This window comes from Phasianus colchicus, chromosome 3 (genome assembly GCF_987193195.1).
Source record: "Phasianus colchicus chromosome 3, bPhaCol1.hap1.1, whole genome shotgun sequence".
Taxonomy (NCBI): Eukaryota; Metazoa; Chordata; class Aves; order Galliformes; family Phasianidae; genus Phasianus; species Phasianus colchicus.
In genome coordinates, this window is record NC_143438.1 from 9,627,793 (window position 1) to 9,647,268 (window position 19,476).

At 43.2% G+C, this 19,476-nt stretch overlaps 1 protein-coding gene and 1 long non-coding RNA gene across 9 annotated transcripts in view; one reads left to right on the forward strand and one right to left on the reverse strand.

Annotated features, from left to right (window-relative positions):
• The first annotated feature begins 2,309 nt into the window (after positions 1-2,309).
• Positions 2,310-12,067, forward strand: LOC149918396 (uncharacterized). Its single transcript, XR_016464972.1, has 3 exons — positions 2,310-2,633; positions 3,314-3,423; positions 11,480-12,067. It is a non-coding gene; the product is annotated as an uncharacterized LOC149918396 (long non-coding RNA).
• The window catches only part of PHACTR1 (phosphatase and actin regulator 1), a 296,676-nt gene continuing 280,339 nt past the window's right edge, over positions 3,140-19,476 (reverse strand). For 2 of the 8 annotated variants that reach the window (XM_090136931.1, XM_090136930.1), the window contains exons 11-13: positions 13,070-13,210; positions 9,850-9,926; positions 3,141-7,807 (exon numbers count right to left, since the gene is read on the reverse strand). In XM_090136931.1, coding sequence (XP_089993057.1) covers positions 7,792-7,807; positions 9,850-9,926; positions 13,070-13,210 — 234 coding nt within the window. In that variant the 3' untranslated portion in view covers positions 3,141-7,791. Of the gene's footprint in view, positions 7,808-9,849; positions 9,927-13,069; positions 13,211-19,476 lie in introns of all 8 variants that reach the window. The other 6 variants (XM_090136924.1, XM_090136925.1, XM_031589369.2 and 3 more) reach the window with 4 other exon arrangements.

Below are 19,476 nucleotides of genomic sequence, written 5' to 3' on the forward strand. Positions count from 1 at the left end.
CTTTTAACTTAGAGAATCCTTCTCAATCAGTGGGTAGACCCTGGAGCTGCTCTGACAGGCAAAGAATTGGCACAGAATCACAGAGTGGCTGAGGTTGGACAGGACTGCAGCAGGTCATGATTTAGTGGAGGGTTGTTACAGTTAGGGTAGTATGGTGAGGTTGTGGTTGGAATAGATGATCTTTAAGATCTTTTCCAACCTGAGCAATTCTATGATCCTATGCAAAGAAATAGCAGAACTATTTCTATGACCAAATACATTATTTATTCTGGACTGTTCTGAAGAAAGGAAGCTCTCCAGAGAATAAATAATGGCTCATCTCCATGCTGCTTTCACTGATCTTAGTAGATGTTTGTGTATATCTTAATCTGCAGCTTTTACTTTGGATTTGTGATCCACGAACAAAACCCACCAAACCTTACTGACTTCTTAAAAGGTTGAAAGTTTGAATATGGCTAACTAATCTGCTTTTGGTGATGTCTGCTCGGTTGAATGTAATACTTCAGTTCTGAAGCCTACTTTCTAAGAGAATAGGAGAACAGTAAAATGTGAGTTGTCACTGTTCTCATTGTGTAATGAGCAGATTTGAGTTCAAAGTAAGGGTCTTTATGGTCCCAGCTTAGAACAGAGTCTGCCTTTGGGAAGCGGGGAAAAGTTTCTCACAGGGAGGTGAGGTGTTGGCACAGGCTGCCCAGAGAAGCTGTTGGGTGCCCAATCCCTGGATGGTGTTCAAGACCACGTTGGATAAAGGTTAGTCTAGTGAGAGGTGTCCTTGCCCACTGCTGAGGGCTTAGAACTAAGCAGTCTTTAAGGTCCCTTCCAACCAAACCATTCTGTCATTCTATGATATGCTGCTAACGTTTGCTCTTTTTGCACAAAAGCACTGCAATAAATGCAGTTTCTAGATGTACATTTTTAGTGGACAATCCCAGTTTGGTCACTTATCTACTACAAATTATTATTGTTACAGTTTCCTTTCAGTTTCACATAGTTGTGCACCCTACTGAAATCCCTAGCTAAGTAATTCAAGGAAAAGGGTTAGCTTTCAAATTTGTTTTTTCTTTTCACCCAGTACAGGAGTGTGCTGATGAGTCATCTGACAGTCATTTTTCTTCTTTCCTGAGAACCTTGAAATTTATTTTTTTCTTTATTTATGTTATTTCTGCTCAACTGGCTGAGTATGTAACTGCTTACCAGCCACTTGTTTCTCCATATAGAACTGTTTTTTTTTTTTCCTTTCCCCAGAGACAATAGAAACAACACTGGAGCACTTACTTTAGAGAGTGAAAGCCCCTCCCTTTTCTTCCCATGCCAAGTATCTTTGTGGACTTTGCAAACAAGAAAAATAACCTTGCTTTGGTCCAGTTCTCCTCTCAAGCAGTGCCTTCCCTCCAGAGAGGTTGAGAGGAATGCCACATCTGTACTCAGCCATGTTGCATACACCAGTTCTTGTTCAGTGATAGTCCAAATAACTGATGGAAATTCCAGATAAGAAAAGTAATGGCAGATGGTGCTTTAAAAATGATCACAGAATCATAGAATTGTTTGGGTTGGAAGGGACTTGGAAGATCATCTGGTTCCAACCCCCTGCTATAGGCAGGGACACCTTCCACTAGACCAGGTTGCTCACAGCTCCATCCAGCCTGGCCTTGAATGCTTCCAGGGAAGGGATATCCACATTGTCTCTGGGCAATCTGTTCCAGTGTCTCACCACCCTCACAGTAAAGAATTTATTTCTAATATGTACTCAAAATGATGAGTAATTTGAACTCTAGTGATGGATTTGAAAACATGGAAAGAAATGGAGCAGAGTGTGGAGTTGAGTGTCAGATAATAACTCAGAGGTTGGTAAAGTAACAGTGATACGTCAGGTGTCTGTGGGTAGGAGATCAGTTGGTAAAAACTGAGTTCTTGTAGTTGCATGAGGGATGCTTTCACAATGTAGTTACCTTTACAAGATAGTCACTCAGGCCTGAGTGTCCTGGTGGTTCTTAGGTTTGTTGTTACTGGCTGGAAATTCCTGTGCTGAAGCAGAGCCCTACTGTTCTGTGTGCTATCCTGTGTCACTTTGCACTGGACAGGGCAAGTTGGTATCCAATAATGAGTTTCACAAAAGCCAGTCCAAAACTCTATAAGGTTTCCTAGCTGAGCAGTGCAGTGAAATGCTCTCTGTTAGGCTTTTGGTACAACAAGAGAGTGTGGGGGAATGGAGTTGCTCCTCTTTCATATGCTAATTGTTAATCCAGGTTGTCGGTGGAGACCTGGGAAAGGAATCTGCCTGGGTGTGTGTCTTGTCCCGTGCTGTCTACTGCCTGGAGACCAGTTTACATCACCACAGTAGTCCACATTCGGAGAGGTGGAAATGCTCCTCACCTGGGGCTGCAGTCACAGCAGATTAAGTGTGTGTGTTTGGAGCTAGCTTCTAGATGCCACCAGTAAGGTTTGATGAATTCATGTATGTCAAACTTGGACACTCATCAAATAGAAGCTAAAATAGCGATTATTGTAGTTCATGTCACAGTAACAATACATATCAGAAGAGAGACTGCAAGCTGCACCTTGCTTGTGGGTGTTTCTGTGGGCCTACCATCAGAGGGCACATCTCTCAAAGTGGTTTGAAGCAGCTGATAAAGGTGAGCTGGTTCTTGGAGGCTGTGTCTGATGGAGAGAGCTGATTTTTTTTTCAACCCTTCTCTTAGTTTCCTGCCTGCAGGTGGCATTAGATAGCAATTTGATTGCAGGTAATGAGTGGACTTCACTGAACATGCTTCTCTCTTTCCTTAGGCTAGTTTTACAAAAAGCTGAAGTCCAAATGTAAAAACACAGCCCTTGTGTAGGGATCCCTGTGCAAGAGGTTGGCTTTACCTTCTCACATTCCTTGTACATTGCAGCCCTACCAGTATGTATGTATGTATGTGTGTGTGTATATATATATATTGCACTGAAATTCCTGTATGTAACTAAAACATGATATGATCCTGCTTTGCAATCACTAGGTAGCTGGGGAAAGGGAATCTTTAGTAAAAAACAACGATTTAAAAAAAACACAAACTTATTCAACCACATCTCCCAGCAGAATTTGGTCATTTAAAGTAATGCCTCCCAGCTATTGAAACTACTCCTGGAATTTGGGTCAGAGAAATCAGAGGATGGAAAGGCCAGATGAATGTAGTGGGATGGGCCTGTAGTATTGCTTTGCTGAACAGCAATAATACTTGCTAGTACTACTCACAGGCATTTTCCTCTAATCACACTGTGATGTTTTTAGATCTGTGTCTACTGCAGACTGCTGATCTTGTTCTTTCTTCATTAGCCTGGTGTTGGTACAGCTTTGGAGCCGAGTTGAATCGTTGTCCCTTGCCCAGTTTCACTGAACCGAGAGGCTCAGCCAACACAACTGCAACGACCCACAGACCTGCCCTGGTAAGGCCAGCTCTTCTGCCATGCAGGGAGCAGGGGACGGCTGCCTTCAGCTGTGCCAGTCATTGGGACAGTGTGAGAAAACACACAGACACTTGAATGCTTCTTTTTTTTTAAATGATTTTTTTTAAGAAACTGCATACATCAGGGACAAACAATAATTTAAATAGCATGCAGTTTCAGTATGTACAAAAACTAGGACATAGAGATCCAGCTTAATTTTTTTTCTAGTTATTTACATTGTTTTCATACAGCCATAATCTGTTAAATTACAATACTGGAAGAGCACATGATTGACAGCCACCACACTCACTCCTATACAAAGACAAACTATATACATACACTTGGATATCAACTGGTAAATGCAACTGGTGCAGGAGTAACTGGGACACATGGGAAAGCAGATAGTGTGCCCGTCACATCCTCTTTGCTTACAGAAGTTGTTCCAAGCTCAAGCAGGCTGAACACCTGGGAAAAATTATTTGTCCCCTTTTTTCTTTCCTGATTTTTTTTATCAGCGTAGTCATCTGCCATGGCTATTCAAAGTGATGTTATTTGCAGGCATGTTAGGGAGCCCCTGTCCACATATAACTATGGGTTTTCCATCTTGCCCTTTTTTGTGTGAGTGCAAGCGTTAATGTAACTAGGCAGGCTGGAAGTGCTCCCACTCTTCGTTTGTAGTGTTTCCACTGTACAGATGGCACTGTAGAAATAGTGGACGCTGGGTTTCGTGGCCAGCTGCAGTGGTGATGAAGTGCTGTGGTTTCACATGTAAACCTTAGGCTGAAATGTATTTGTGGAATGGGCTTACTACCAAGCTTCAGTTGACATAAAATTGTTAATAGAAATCTATTATATTATTTTTTCCTCCTTCTTCCTCTTTCAGTAACATCTGGAGTGTGCACCTGGAATTGTCTAGACACAAAAGCTGGTCTGAGCCCTATCCCAGGGAGCCTTGAGCCTAGAACTATTTCAGCATGCAAGTACTTAACCAATGGTGCCTAGGGTGCAGAAAGCCCACAACACCAACCTTCCCCTTTGGCCCTGAGTCCATTGCCCATACAGTCCCTGTAGTCCAGCCCTGGCAAGAGTGTGGGTGGGAACACAATGCCAATGTTGTGCTACCTTGCCATTGCTTTTTTCCAAATCATAGAACTTTCATCTAGAAGTTCTGCAGTTGCTGTTTCAATTCTTTCTTTCTTCCTGCTCAGTTTCCAGCTCATCTTTTCACGGGCTGTAGGACAGGTCCTGTTACTTGTACATTTTAAGTATGAATAACCCACAGTTCAGCTGATAATAATAATAAGAAAAACTTGACTCTCGTATATTACGTCCATTATCAGCCCTGGAAAAACAGTTTTTGTTCTGTGTTGACTTCTTCCATTCTCTAAATGTGATGTAGTTTCTTTATTGCTACTGTTAATCTCTTCCTAATGTGAATGAGAATGACTGGTGGTAACTGATTCTTCGGCAGGAATGCTGTCTTTATTTCCTTCACATAATCCAGCTTGATGGGGGAATCAGGACTACTTTTTCCCTCTCCCAACAAAATCATGGCTGTGGTAGAGATGGCTTTCACAGATGAGAAAACTGAGTTCTCAAGAAAACAGGTTAAAACAATGGATTAGCTGTTCCCCAGCCTACTTGCAACTTCCCAAGAATGATAGAGTTGGGTCTGCCCAAAGAGGACATGCTGTGATATTCAGGCACTGACAAGTTCTTGAAGAATGCCTTGTCATAGGATAACTTTGCAAAATACCCCAAACTGCTGGAGCTAAAGCCAGGTGAGGTGCCAGTTCTGCAGTGCTTACTGGTGTCTAAAACTTCATATTGCTTCTTCTGCCTCCTCCTTTTCAGTAACAGGCTGTACTTATGAGTTGGAGGAAATCTGGCAGTTCTTCCACTGATTCCTTGTGTCTGCTTGGACTGTTAGAAGTTAATATAATTAAAAAATAAAATAAAAGCATTGCCCTGGGGACAACATGAATCCTGAGGCAGCCAGAGGCAGACTACTTGCTCAGAGGTCAGCAGGAACTTGCCTTGGGCTCACTGGCCAAAGGCACAGTGGCAGGGGACTGACCAGCATTTATTGGGACCTAGCTGTTATGCCCCTCAACCACTGCTGAAGGGTTTGTTTAGGCTACCAGCTGGCAGAGGTAGGTGCTGTCAGGGTCAGTAGCTGTATGAGATGCTGCCCACAGACTACCCATTCCCCTGTAGACTTTAGCACTGACAACAGCCTGCTACTTCTACCTCTTCCTCTTCATTTTAATAATCAAATTAAGAAAAAAAAAAAAATTCCTTTCCCTCCCACTAGCCTATTCCATCTGCAATCTCTGTTACTGCTCTCCTTCCCATTCATACCAAATCTCTAGGCTCATGAAGCCATGGTGCTATAGGCTCTATGCAGGGAAGAGGAGGGCTTGTTGCTCCTCAGCCATTCTGCAGAGCCCCTTCCTGATGCTGTATGTGTGGTTAAAAGCCTAGAGGTTTTTTTCCCCCTTTCTTAAAGCCTGTGATGCAGTCTTGTTACATGTATGTGTGAATAAATTCAACAACCACGATCCCCAGCTTTTCAGGAACATAACTGCAAAGCAGTGTCTGTCTGGCTATCAGTGCTCTGAGATGCTGCCTCTTGTCTCCAGTGGAGCACATCTCTGAGGTACTGAGTACCACTGAATGCAAATGGAGTCTGAGCATCGTTTGGGCTGTGTGCAGGTTCTTTTGCACCAGAGGAATGAAACTGAGGCCTGAGATGAGGCAGGAGTGCTGGGCGTTATACAGTATTGGCCAGAAAATGCTCATGCAAGAGAGAGGCCTCTTGGCCCATGATTAGTGAAGGGCAAGGTTAGCATGGAGGCAGAGTGACAGCACAGAGGGGTAGACAGATACTGGAAGACAGAAAGGGAAAAAGAAAAAATAACAGAAATAACAGTGCTTTAGTTAAACTCTGGCCTCTCTGTTCAAACATTCTAAGCATAGTAGCTATTATGGAAATAAAAAGGTGTCCTGAAGTAATAATTTGGAACTTACAGTAATGTTGCTATTGTGCTTTGGATCACTGACCCAAAACAGTATAATGAGAGCTAGAAAGGACTCATAGGCAATGTTTGCCCACACTTACTGGCACTGCACTAGTTAAGGACTTGAATCTAAAAGGTGTTGGCCTACATCCAGAAAAGCACTTAAATGTGTTCAGCTTCAATGAAGCCTGTGAGACCTGGTCTGGATTTCAGTGAGACTGTCTGCATGCTTGTTTAGCGTTAAGCACACATTCAAGTAGGCAGGTAAACCAGGCCCAGAGCATCCAGCTCTCTGTGCCCTACTGGGTCAGTTCATGTGTTAAACCTCTATGGTAAAAATAAACAAAAGTACAGCAATAGGCCCCTGGATTTCTGTCTTTATGCTTCAGCTGCACGTACCAGTGAGGAGTCCCACCATCCATACCAATGCAACAGCTTTCCTTTGTTAGGCTAGTTAACACACTGTCATGCTTTTCTCAGTACACATTTAGGGTCAGTTCTTTACACCTGGTATAGGGAGGATAACTGTCCCCAGTTTTCCCATGGCGTGCCCTCTGCAGCACAGGTGGCAATCCCAGCCCTTCTTGCTGCTGGAGGTGTGTCGGCCCTCACAAAATCATGAGGCTTGAGCATAAAAACAAGCTACAGAGTGAGAGAATACCATGCAGTGACCATGTAGGGAGTCCTTTTTTCTTCTTGGGAGCCAACTATTGTCATATGCTTTTCCAGGGTAGGCAAGCAAGCAGCTTCAAGTCAGATGATGGTTGCAGATGAAAGGGCCCACAGAGTAGTTTTGCTTCTTCCCTGTCCTTGTAAGGTGCTTGCAGACTGAAAGGAGCGTTTGGTATAAGGAAGTCCTTTAGTGCCATAGGTGCAGGTCTGCTGGAGACTTCACCCAGGCCTGTGGTTCCCTGGATACCATTTCAGGGCTCTCTCAGGCTGATGACAGAGGCTTGTCAGGGTGAGGGGTACCTGAAGGTGAACTAATGGATGCCCCACCAGCTGGGCTTGACCACTATGGCAAATCCACATGCCAGGAAAGTCTTACACATAAATGCTGCGTCTTGGCACAATTCCCACCAGGGGTATTTTCTGTAATTGAAGCTTGAGCCAGCAGGTCTTATGATGCTGCAGTACCCATCACATGTACATACAATTTTCTTTTATATTTTTAAATATTCATCTACTTTTTTTTTTTCTTTCTTTCTTTCTTTTTTTTTTTTTTTTTGTAGAAAGGCAGTTCATAAGATTTACATTGTACATAACAGGGAAGTGAATAATACCAGCACTTATGGTTCCTTTTTGTTATGTTTTGAAGACAGCATAGTAGTCAGGTAGAATTTAACTGCTACGGTCTGTGAAACCTAAAATGCAAGGGAGGGAAAAAGAAAGAAGTAGTAAGATAATATTTTCACATATATGGTACAAATTAAAAGAAAAAAAAAAGGGACCTAACTGCTACAAAATTATGCAGCTGGATTCCTGCAGTACTGACATCACCATGCTGGCACTGCAGAACTAGAACAGACATGGAAACTTCTTTGGTTCTCACCAGACTTGCAGCTCACAGGCATTAGCAGTTAGCACTCAGATCTATCAGAAGCTTCTCCGTGTTTCTGGTAGGTCTGAAGAGAGGAGCAGGGCTGAAAAGGCCACCGTTTCTGCAAGAGCTCAGCAGCAAGAGGCTTGTTTTATCAGCTGTGCAAATGCATTTTTTTAAGGTTTGATTTTTTGAATGTGAGATTTTTTTGAACTAATTAATCTGTCCCACTAGGAAAGCAGCAGTGACACTCTCAGCCCAGCTCGTGCCACTGCTTAATGACACGAATAGGTCATTACCTTGCTAATGATTTTATAATGGTGATTTATCTAAGTTTATTTAAGGGAATTACTCTCCTTTGTTTCAGCCTGCTCCCTTCAAGTGCGTATTTCCTGAGGCCATTTGCCAAACCAGCAAGTCCTGCTGAACTTCAAACCTTTGTGCCAATTTCTATTGTATTAACTGTAGCTTTGAGTTTGCCTGTCCCAGGCCTGAATGGGTCAAAGCCACTTGGTAGCTGTCAAACACCAATGAGCATAACTCAAAGGGTAACCACTCACCCTAGCAATGGAAAAGAAGCAAAATACTGCTCTGAAACCTGCAAAAGGTAAGCAGGTAGACAGGCTTCCTGGAAAACTAAACTAGCCTGTAGTTTTGTGGGATGCTAACGTGCCTCAAGGAAGTCACTGGAGCTCAACTGCTTGTAGCAACATCTGCTTTTAAACAGCTTCATCCCTTGTAAGTTAGATGTGCTCAGTGAGCCAAGTGTCCCTCAAAGCCTCAGTCACTGGAGCTGACAGACCTGGCCAGATCTCATGGCTCAAAGGCAGCTGCTTGCTTGTCTTTAGCAGCACTTCATCATAACAGTGATCACTGCAGCACATGACAGGCAGTGCAAGGTGTATTGTTACAGCAAGGGATACATGCATTATAAATGTGGTGAATTTTAATAAAGAATTTATCATTAAAAAAATCCCCTAGGGCAAGAAATATTTTGCCTTAAGCTTTTTTGTATTTTTCTTAAAAGCCTTAAGTGCATTTTTTATGACCACCACCCGTCTGATGAATACATCAGTGTGCTATCAGCACTGTCTGGGCTGAAACCAGGACATGGGGAGGGCACAGTGCAGTGCTGACTCAAGTGATGGCAAATAATTGTGTGCATTCTGATACATTGGCTAGCCATGGTCCTGTGAACAGCAAAAAATACTCAGCTGTGTTTTCTGTTTTGATAAAGGAACTTGAGAATAAGCTTCAAGATTTAAAAAAAAAAAACATCAGCTTTTTGGTATATTTTTGACTCCCTTTTCAGTCAACATAAATACATTAGAACTGCAGATTTTCAAATGGAATGTATAGAGCAGCAATCACACATTCAGCTCAAACAAAAATCTGATCACGTCTCTTTACCAGACTTCTATAAGCCCTCTCTTACCAGAGAAATAGCCCTCGCTTCACAACCAGACCTTATTCCTGTCATTGCTCTTTGGCACTATGTACAATTGTGAGTAACTATTCCCCTTCTGCATGGCCAATGCAAGACATAGATGACAGTACTGAGAATTTGCACTCATTCATCCCTTTCTATGTACTTACTCTATAAGAGTTCCCTGTCCTTCTCTTCAATGCTATTTACCCTTGATAGCAGCAGAACTGACACCAGAGCATGATGATTTAAAACAAGAGGTTACACAGCCTCCATACAGCCATGCAATAGGGCAGCATAAGTTCATTAGTGTGTTTCTTTGACAGCCTGTAATTCTAAGTGGGGTCATGAGTTCACAGGGTGCTTGAGAAATGGTTGCTGTTTTCTGTTTTTTTGGAAAACAACGGTATTCATTGCTATCCTTAAAATAATGAACTTACCTTGTTAGATGCCTACTTAATTCATGAACTTCCATTTCAGAGCTTTTAAATTCATTAAGCTCTTTACGAATGGCTGCCTGCAAAGGACAAATAAACTCATAAATGTATAAATGACAGAAATCAAAACAAGTTCACTTTGTTCTCAAAACAATATATTAGAAGTGAAACAAATAACATTATTAGAGAGAAAAAAACAACATGAAAAGGAAAACAGGTAAGTGTTCTAAATTGCATAAAGGGAAGAAATAAATGCTTCAGTGAGATGGATCAGTTTGAAAATGCAGACAGTGCTGATACAAAAGCCAATTTGGGTTTATTATGTAAACACTTTCATATACAAAATCCAAATTAGCATAAGTATGAGACAAAAATCATGCACCAGAGCTTCTCAAACCCTGTGCTCTGTTTCAGAGATGGACCGTGAGTAAACTTAGCGTTGGTAGATCTCACCAGAATTACATCTGAGATGTCTCTCCCCTTTATGCAGTCCTAAATTCCCTTTGGTGAAGCCACCTAATCTGGGGCTGAACTTACTCGAGAGGGAAAGGGGGTGGCCTAGCTCCCTGCTCTTCACAGGCCATGCCCCTCTGCCCTCATCCTCTATTCTGACCCAGTTGTTCCACCTGCCAAACCCATCCAAATTCACCTTAAGTAAGTGCTTGGATGAACTTCAGTAGGAGAACCTGTTACCTTCAGCTTCTGTGGTTTGTCCACGTGGGAAAAGAAAGTGATGAGAAGGGGAATACTGACAAAGAAAAAGAAAGGTTGACTTTGAGGGACTCAGCTTCTTCATGGAAAGGGTTCTCAGCAAAAATGGCTCTAGCCCCACACTGCAGGCTTCTGACAGTGCTGTGATATTTGTAGCACACAAGTGGGCCTCTCCATGAGCACAAAGAACAGATGTGCCAGGTGCCAGTGTGGCCAAGTGCTCCCATGAGCCTGAGGTGTGTGCCACTGCTGGGAACATCAGTGGCTGGAAATGGCCACTCCAATTACGGGTACTTGTGGCTGTCAAGAATATTTTCTTGATTAAGTCTAAACCAGGATAAAGAGCTCAAGCCCAAAACAGGGCTTCCACAGCAACCACTGATCTGTTCACCAATGACCTTTGCCTGGACAAGGCCTACATGACAGATCTTGTGAGCATGACCTATAGAACGAGCCTCTTGTGCTCTTCCTACACAGCTCTGCCTCTGTCTGTCAGAGCAGAGAGATGACTATGCACCAGCTCAAGGGTCTACCTTCAGCAGACCCATTTGCTGCTCAAGTGACTGTGAAGGAGGTCAAATGGGCTGCTACCTCCCATTGGGTTTGAAATCTATCACCTCCTGCATCTCTTAGCTGCTGGGGAGATGCAGGAGTGCCCTTCTTCCTCCAACAGTCAGACCTGGGAAAGATGAAGCCTGGCTGAACAGAGTTCCCCATGTCCAGAACACAGAGGAGGATTTACTGAGAAACAGAAAAGCCCATTACTAAAATCTACTTCTGCAATAAATTTAGTCTGTGCTGACCAATGAAGGCAGTTATTGAATCAGAACTTTTAGAAGAAAATAATAGGATGTTGTAGCTTTGTCAGGTTCTGTGGCGTTGATTCCAACTTGGTTTCTTTTTTTTTTTTTTTTCCCAACAGAAGAAAGTGGTAGGGAAAAGAAGGTGATCTGAATGGCAGGAATTAGAACACTTCCCAGATGACCCAAACGTGAATAATATGCCAGAAAAAAAGGTTCGTTTAGAGAAAAATGAGTCCTCTGATTTGTGTACTGACCTCGCACATGTTATAAAGAAGGAAAGGTGACCTCAAAGTACTTCTTTTTCATACTAAACTATTTAACAGGCTAGGTTTCATAGAGATATTTGATAATTATTCTTTCCACAGACACAGGTGAGAAAAGACCTCTCTGGACACCTCATCTTCTCTTCCCCGATGAGGTATTTCCACACCTTCCATCCCATGCAGAGATCTCTCAAAGACAGAAGAACTGATTGGAAATTTATTCCTTCCCTCACCTATTGGGAGAATGTAACTCCCAACACATAGATAGGACAACACTTTAGTCGACTGAAACTTAGCTAATACGGTGATATAAAATGGGAAAAGTGAATTTAATGCCCTGTATTATGGTCTAGGGACAGTCCAGAGAAAGATTTTTTTGTTCAGATCAGTTTATACTGCATGAAAGTTACTGAAAGCTAAGCTGAAAAGGGCCTCTACTGAGGAGAAAACTGGTGGTTACAAAACTTCACAATTAAACAAGTTAAATAAGTAAAACTGTCTGTCCTTTCCTCTATGAAGCAAACCAAGAGCACCACAGGTAATTGTAACAGCCAGAATTCCAGCTCCTTTAAACACTGGATATCATGGTCTGGTCTCCATCACTGCATCAGGCCCTCAGCAAAGATATATGCAGGGCTTAAATCCAGGTACCCGAATGTCTTCAAAATCACAAGGGCATCATAGAGTGAATTTAAGGCACAGCAGTCACCAACCAGGCTCAGAGCCCTCTCTTCTTACAACAGCCATAAAGCATTTAAATTCTTCTTCATCACTTAGACCCTCAGGATGTGACTTTGAACATTTAATAGCGATTTAACCTCTCTGCAACCAGCACTGACACCAGAGACACTGCTTCATGAAGCCAGAACTGGTTTGCAGAGGACAGTGCACTCATTACCAAATATGCAGCTGTTTTTCATCTGCAGGGCTCATGAGGCCTCTGCTTAGTGGTTACAGTGCTGTGTGGGAGGGGGCAGGTATCCTGAAGAAGGCAGGTATCACACCTGCCTCACTCCCTACAGAAAAGTAACCTGCCCTTGGTGGGATGGAGGTGCTTTTGCCAATTTGACCTGCTGGCATTCTTGCAGCCAGGCCTACTCAGTTCTGGCAGGTGCTGCTCTGTTAGGTCTGTCTTGTGGAAAATTGCTTCTGGGCATTCTCATCTGGCAGAATTATGTGGCAAGCCCCAAATCAATAAACAAATAACACAGGGCTACCATCAAGGCTTTTCCTCAAAGGATCTTTTTAAATGATGTAACGCCGCTATGTTTCCACACACACAGGAGCCTTCTTGCCAAAGGTGTATAACTCAAACCACAAACCTGGTGAACTGGGAAGAGAGCTCAGATGGTTTCTCCCTGCTGGCTGTGGGACCCGAGGGGTGCTGTTGACCATGACATGCTCTAGCTGTTCAGGTCATGGCTCTCCCCAGGTCACTCCACTTACTTTGTCGGCAGCCGTGAGTCGTGTCCAGGGTTTGTCTGCCCTCCTGTCATAGTCCTGTGCGTCGGCCACCTCCACGTAGTCGCTGAAGCGGATGAGGATCTTCCTCTCACGCAGCTCCTCTACCGTGGGCCTCTGACTCAGCTGCGTGGTTGAAGAAGTGATGGAAAAAGACATCAGAACTTCACTTCTTCCCTGCAGAGTGCTGCCTGGGGATCAGTTTTACTACAAACGCCATTGTGATAATAAGAGAGTTCAAACATCACCAGTACTACTGTTTTTACCAGACTTTCACAGACCTGCTACCTGGGAGATAGATAACCTGTTGTTTGCTGCAGCACCTCGTTTGTCATCCCACCTTGCTGCTGGAGCACAACGCTGTTGTTTGGGAAGCAGCTGTGGCAAAAGCTGCCAATCCTTGGCAGAAATTGGATGTAACGCAACAAAGACAGCTGGCACAGTGATGCCTCAGGAGGAGACAAAGACCTTATAACCTCACACTCTCCCATATGCTCCCTTGTCTTGAGCTGCTATGGATGCCTTAATGCTGACTGGGAAGAGCTATGCACAGGATCAGGCTGGATCCTGCCTTGAGTTAGTTGCAAAAGGTGACAAACAACTTTCCTTACCATTCTGACATTCTGCAGACCTGCCCTTATCCTCCAGACTGGTGGGCAGGATGATGACCATTGCTTGCTGGATGTTTCACTGATGCTGCAGCTCAATTTTATGCCACAGCATACTTGATTTCAACAGCTTACACTGCATATTACAAGCCAAATAACAAATTGCGAGGGTGGGCTGTATCATGTCAAGAAAGCATCTTTACTGTTCCAAAGCCATTTATTTCAAACTTCTCAGCAGAGAGAGCAGCCCGAGTCAATCTCTGGTAGTCCATGTGTGGAATGGCCACTTACATGGCCAAGGATAGGTATGGCATTTTGGGATCAGTTCTCCTTGGATGCTCAGCTTGCTGGTTCATGTCAAGTGGAATTACATGACTGTTTCTGAAGAAGACACAACAGGTGTGTGCGTGTGGATGTGCATTAGCTGCTAATCCTCCATTAGTGAAACATCTGTAACAATGATATTATCAGGAAAAATAACCATAAACTGCTAACATTTAGCTAGACAGTATCTCATGCTATTACCACTCACTAGAAATAAGTGGCCTTTGCAATACTTCACTCTTGTGACCAGTGAAAAGTTAAGTACTTCATAAAATGCTTGAGACTCTTTTCTGCAAAGGAGTTCAGGCTCCCGGATCCTGATGTGCAATTCCACCTATTTCCCAAATTAAGCATCTCCCAGGGAGAATTAACATTCAAACCAGAGAGGATGCTGAGAGGAGGATGAAAAATCTGCGAGATCACAGAAGAGAAGCCCACCTCCCTACAGCAAGCAATTGCCGGGGTAGGACTGCTCCCCCATCCCATCCCACCTCTGCACTTAAATCCCTGTGTGACTCTCTTTGGATCACCCCTGGAGGATGCTTGCCTCTCTCTTCTCTTTTATAAGAAAGCGTTGCTACTGGAGGTGACAGTGGTGCTGCTCTACTGACACAGACAGTCCTCAGCACTCACAAAAAGTGGGTTTTTTTCATCACCTGCAGAAAGGCTGCAAAGCTGCACTGCTACCCCAGTGAGCTGCTCAGGACAACAGGAACCCTGCTCTACCCCTCCTGTCTGTAGCTGAGACACTTGTGCCCAGAGAAGAGAAAGAAATCACAGAAGGAAGTGTAACCAAGCACACACCTCTACTGCCATGTCGTGCCTTTGCCCAGGGCAGCATCCATCAAGTTGTAGCTTGGTGGTTCGTGTATTGCCTCTCAAGTCATAAGCCTCAGAGATGCTTCTCTCTGTCCTACAACTCATCTGGAATGTGATTCCAAATCACTAGTTTTTCCAGCAGTCTTGCTACTGGCAGCTGGCAGCTTTGTTAGTACTGATGCACTGCTAATGAGACAACACAGCAGAATTTTTCTTTCAGTTTCTTTTTTTTTAATCTATGCCCGGACAGTGGGGATAGAGAAGATCTTTGTACTGAAATAATGATGTGACTACAGCCAAATACTGCAAAGATAAGGGTGTGAGACTTCACCTTTACTTTTATCATCTCCTTTTTTTTTTACCCAGCAGCTAGAATAAAGGGTGAATCACCAATATTATCTGTATCATTCTCAGCTTTTAACATTTCAGGACACAGCACAGATGACACTTTGACTATTCTTTCAAATAAAATGTTTTATGACATGGAGTATGCTGACATCAGCAAAAAACGAAATCTATCAGCTTAACTCTGTGTTTCTAAATGGTACCAAGGAAAAAAGGGATTCCTGTAAGTCTTGCAAGCTGGAAGAAGCCTTCCAGAAAATGATTAGCTCTATTTCACAGCTTCTGTCAACTTTTACCAGCTGACTCTTGTGTTTGTATCCATCTTAGAGATGAACAAGTTTTACAGAGGAGAGAGCAGATGACTGCTGATCCACTGCACCACGCTGTGCCAAGCTGATGTCTGGCTGGTGTCAAGAATGCCACAGCATCACAAGCCCATTGTGAAACTTTGGTGTTAATGTGGTTTTTTCATTCTTAGGTGGCACCTGAATGTAACACAGACTAAAATCTGGTTGCGCTCTTCCTCTACAACTGCATATTGTTTTTAGATGCCCTGATTTTGCTTTGGAAGCATACAACCACTGCAACACCACTGCAATGTTAGGTATTGTACACCTCACTACAGTGGTGGTTTGTGTCCCCATCCCTACCGAGCAGCTGGGGCAGTGAAGTTCAAAGACAAAGCAAACAGCTCAGGGTGACCCAGGACCCCATGGCAGAGCTCTGAGCTGCCATGAGATGCACCGCTCCTGTGCCAGTGCTCTGCCTGAAATACTGTCCTTATATCCAGCAGCTAATGTATGGCCATAAATCTACATATATTTACATACATAAACACACACACACACTTATATTAAGCCAAAGCACAGATCTGATCATAATAAATGGAGAGAAAAGGACAATAATTTTAAGATAGCAATAAAAGCTTCATTATTTGTACTGTTAACAAACTGCCCTGCCTCTTTCTCATGCCATTACAGAGGCTTCTTGTGAACTGCTAAGCTCTCTCCATACGTCTGCATTATGCAGAGCACCCTTAAATCTTAAGGGCAGCAGTAGCTGGCAGACAGCTTTGCAGAACACTCTGTAAGTGTCCATTCAGTGTCAGTTTGTGACAAGGGCACAGCTCACCTGAGATCTCACCTTGGCATTTATTTTAATGACCTGTGAGTTACAGTCTCTTGGATCAAAATTACTTAATGCTACACAATCCTTCATGGACCACATCTGAAAACGAGCTCTGCTTCTTCTAACAGGAAGAATCAAGAATGTTTGAAAGTTACAGGGAAAGGACACATTCAAGGACATGAGGCAACTGCTTACAGCAAGAGGTGCTGCTCCAAGCAGGGAAAAAGGGATCTCTCTCTCTCTCTGTGCTCAATCCACGGCTCCCTACAAGTTCAGCCCAGTAAGGGACACTGGGACATCTGGGAACTTTTCAGGGGCACCAGAGGGAGGTGTTTTCTTAAAAAGATGGCACAAGCATTGGCATTTTTTACAAGTATGACAAGGGTGTGTTTTTTTTTTCTTCTTACCAATGCTAAAATTAGAAGGATGTCCATGTCAGGTCTGGGGGTACTACCTACATTTCTGTTCATCTATTTGTGAAGATTTGTGAGTTGAGGGAGAATGACAATTCAATGGCAAGTCACCACATTATTTTAGTGTGAATGTGAACAAAAACTGTTGTCATGGGAGGCCAAGTTTTCCCCTGGATATTTTGGATCACTAGAGATAAATATGGGCACATTGCAAGCCTTGATATTAAGCTAGTTTTCAAGGAAAGTTTTAACTCAAACCCCTGTGTTCTCAGCATGGAATATGAAGCAAACTAAAGCACTGTCACCAGGTAAAGTGGAGGGAAAACCAATCTCAGTCTGGTCTTGGGATTTAGTCAAATGTGAAATGCTGAGTTTGCTCTTCTTCAGACACAACGAAGCTTGTTACCCTGTCTCTTCACTGCTTGCTTTGTTACCTCATTAAAATGTTACGATTGTTATTTATGGAAGAAACCAAAGTGAAAAATGACAGACTCTAACTAGCAGTGCTAACAACCTCCTCACCTCTTTGCTCCCCACCTTTTGTGCTAAGACATAGGAGCAGGATGTGACTTAAATGCCCCAAAGCTGTTTTCCCTCTTTGACTATAAATGTTGTTTATCCAAATTAGCAGCTAACCTTTACTGCTTTCTGACCTTTTTTCCCCCTTCCTCTCACCTCCCTCTGCTTTGCCACACAACTCATTATTTCAAACATCCCGTCCTGATGCAGGTGAGGGGAGGTCCATTATAGAAAATACTTATCAGCAAGACACTTCCTGGAGAGACTCCAGCTTGCTCTCCCATGAATAGAGGCTTTAAGCTGTACTGGAGCAGGAATTTAACAGGAACAAAGACTATTGCATGGATTTTAAAAAACAGCCACATCTCTTCACTTCGGTTGTTTCTACTGCTACAAGAATTTCAGTCTTGTAGCCAGTGAAAGACAATGGGGGGACAGGAAGCAGTGAACAGCTCTGGGGAACAGGGAGAATAATGCTATTTGAGAGAAGGCAGGAAAAGCAGAGCTTTGCCTACTCTTTAAATCTGTAATATCTTCCATTCATTCAGGCTACAACTCTATGTCTGTGGAAAACCTCAGGGGGAGTTCAGGCTCATGTTAATTGCCTTGGTGCTACACCAAATTCTCTACAGCTAGGAGAGAATAAATTCTTAGTTGTAGTTTCTGGAGGCCCAGATCTCCTTGTGAAAGGAAACTGGATCCAACACTTCTCCCAGAGGATCTCTGCACATTCACAGTCCTGGAATGGGCTTGGTAGGTGTCTGCAACCAGAACTCAGAGAAATCCCCACCTATTCATGTTCCTCAATTCAAACAGTAGGAGTCCAGGTGACCAAAGCTGCCAGTGGGACTCCACGGGAGAGAGCACAGGGTAGGACAGATGTGCAAAACCCACCCTGGGCACTCAGGTGGGAGGCAAATATCTCACCCTCATCTGGCAGGAGGGAAAAAAGTTCCTGAGAAACCGCTTCAAGCACTACCTGCCTACTTTTTATTCTCTGAATGACAGCTATTTCCTATCCCCAGTTAGTTAATTTGGAGTTAGATGAGTCTGAGAGCATGAAAAGTGCTTAAAAGTGCAGCTTGCTATAGGCTACCCAACTTCTTAGAGTTTTTTTAGAAATTGCCTGTCCATGTGATGAATTCAAGCAGATATTTATTACTGCCTTTAATAAGACATCTAGACCTAGTAAGGTAATTTCAGTTATTACAGCATGTCATGTTACAACTCATCATCATTATACTGTAGCAAAGTGTGATTGCTGAAGGAATTTTAGGAACAGCTTTCTAATGGATGAGGAAATGGGCTGTACCCTTGGAGCTGGAATCACGCCATCGGAAAATCAGAACAGTAACAATTTCTACAGTGCAAAGTCAAAAGTCTTTTCAGCGGCTTCTGCAGAACCCCTTCTGATTACAACCAGACATGGATACAAGAAGGCAACATGGCATACTCTCCTTATGTTGAATTCACCCTGTGGGCATGTCTGCATGAGAACTCAGTGCAAATAGAGAGGTCTGCTGGGCAACACTCTTGACGTGCTCAATTAAATTTCTGCTTGATCTGAGGTTTAAAATCCTTTGGTAATAAGACTTCAGTACAAATCGACAGAAGGAGCCTGCCACTCTGCTGCAAACACGACACATCTGGGACATGTTCATGAAAGACAGAGCTGGGGAATAACAATTTCTGCAGGATTCACTAGGCACTTGGCATTTCTAGTTGTCATCTAGCCATTAGCACACTTTATTCACTTCTTTCCTCTAGACATTACTGAGCCTCTGTGATGGTACATTTGGCAGGTGAGAATGAGATTCCTTGTTAGACCGAGCCTGTGGTTAGAATCATTGAATCACTAAGTTTGGAAAAGACTGCTAAGATCATCTAGTCCTGGAACAATTTACAACAGTTTAACAAGTAAGCAAAATCAAACAATATATGTTATGTTGCTACCAGCCTTACAAACGTGCTGGGGCAAAAGAAAATATTTGGTAAAAGGTCCCCCCCCCCCAAAAAAAAAAAGGCTAAAAGCAGTATAGCCTGGAATGTTGGTACGAACACTGACCTGCCAAGGAACTGAACTGGCTCGTTCCTACTTAAAAGTGCAAACAAGACAAAGGAAAAAAAACCTTACAGAAATCTACTGAGATTTCAGGGAGCAGTCATGCTGTAGCCTGGATGTTTTAGTTCAGGATTTAGCTGTGGCCTCTATCTCTAATAGACAATTCATTTGCTA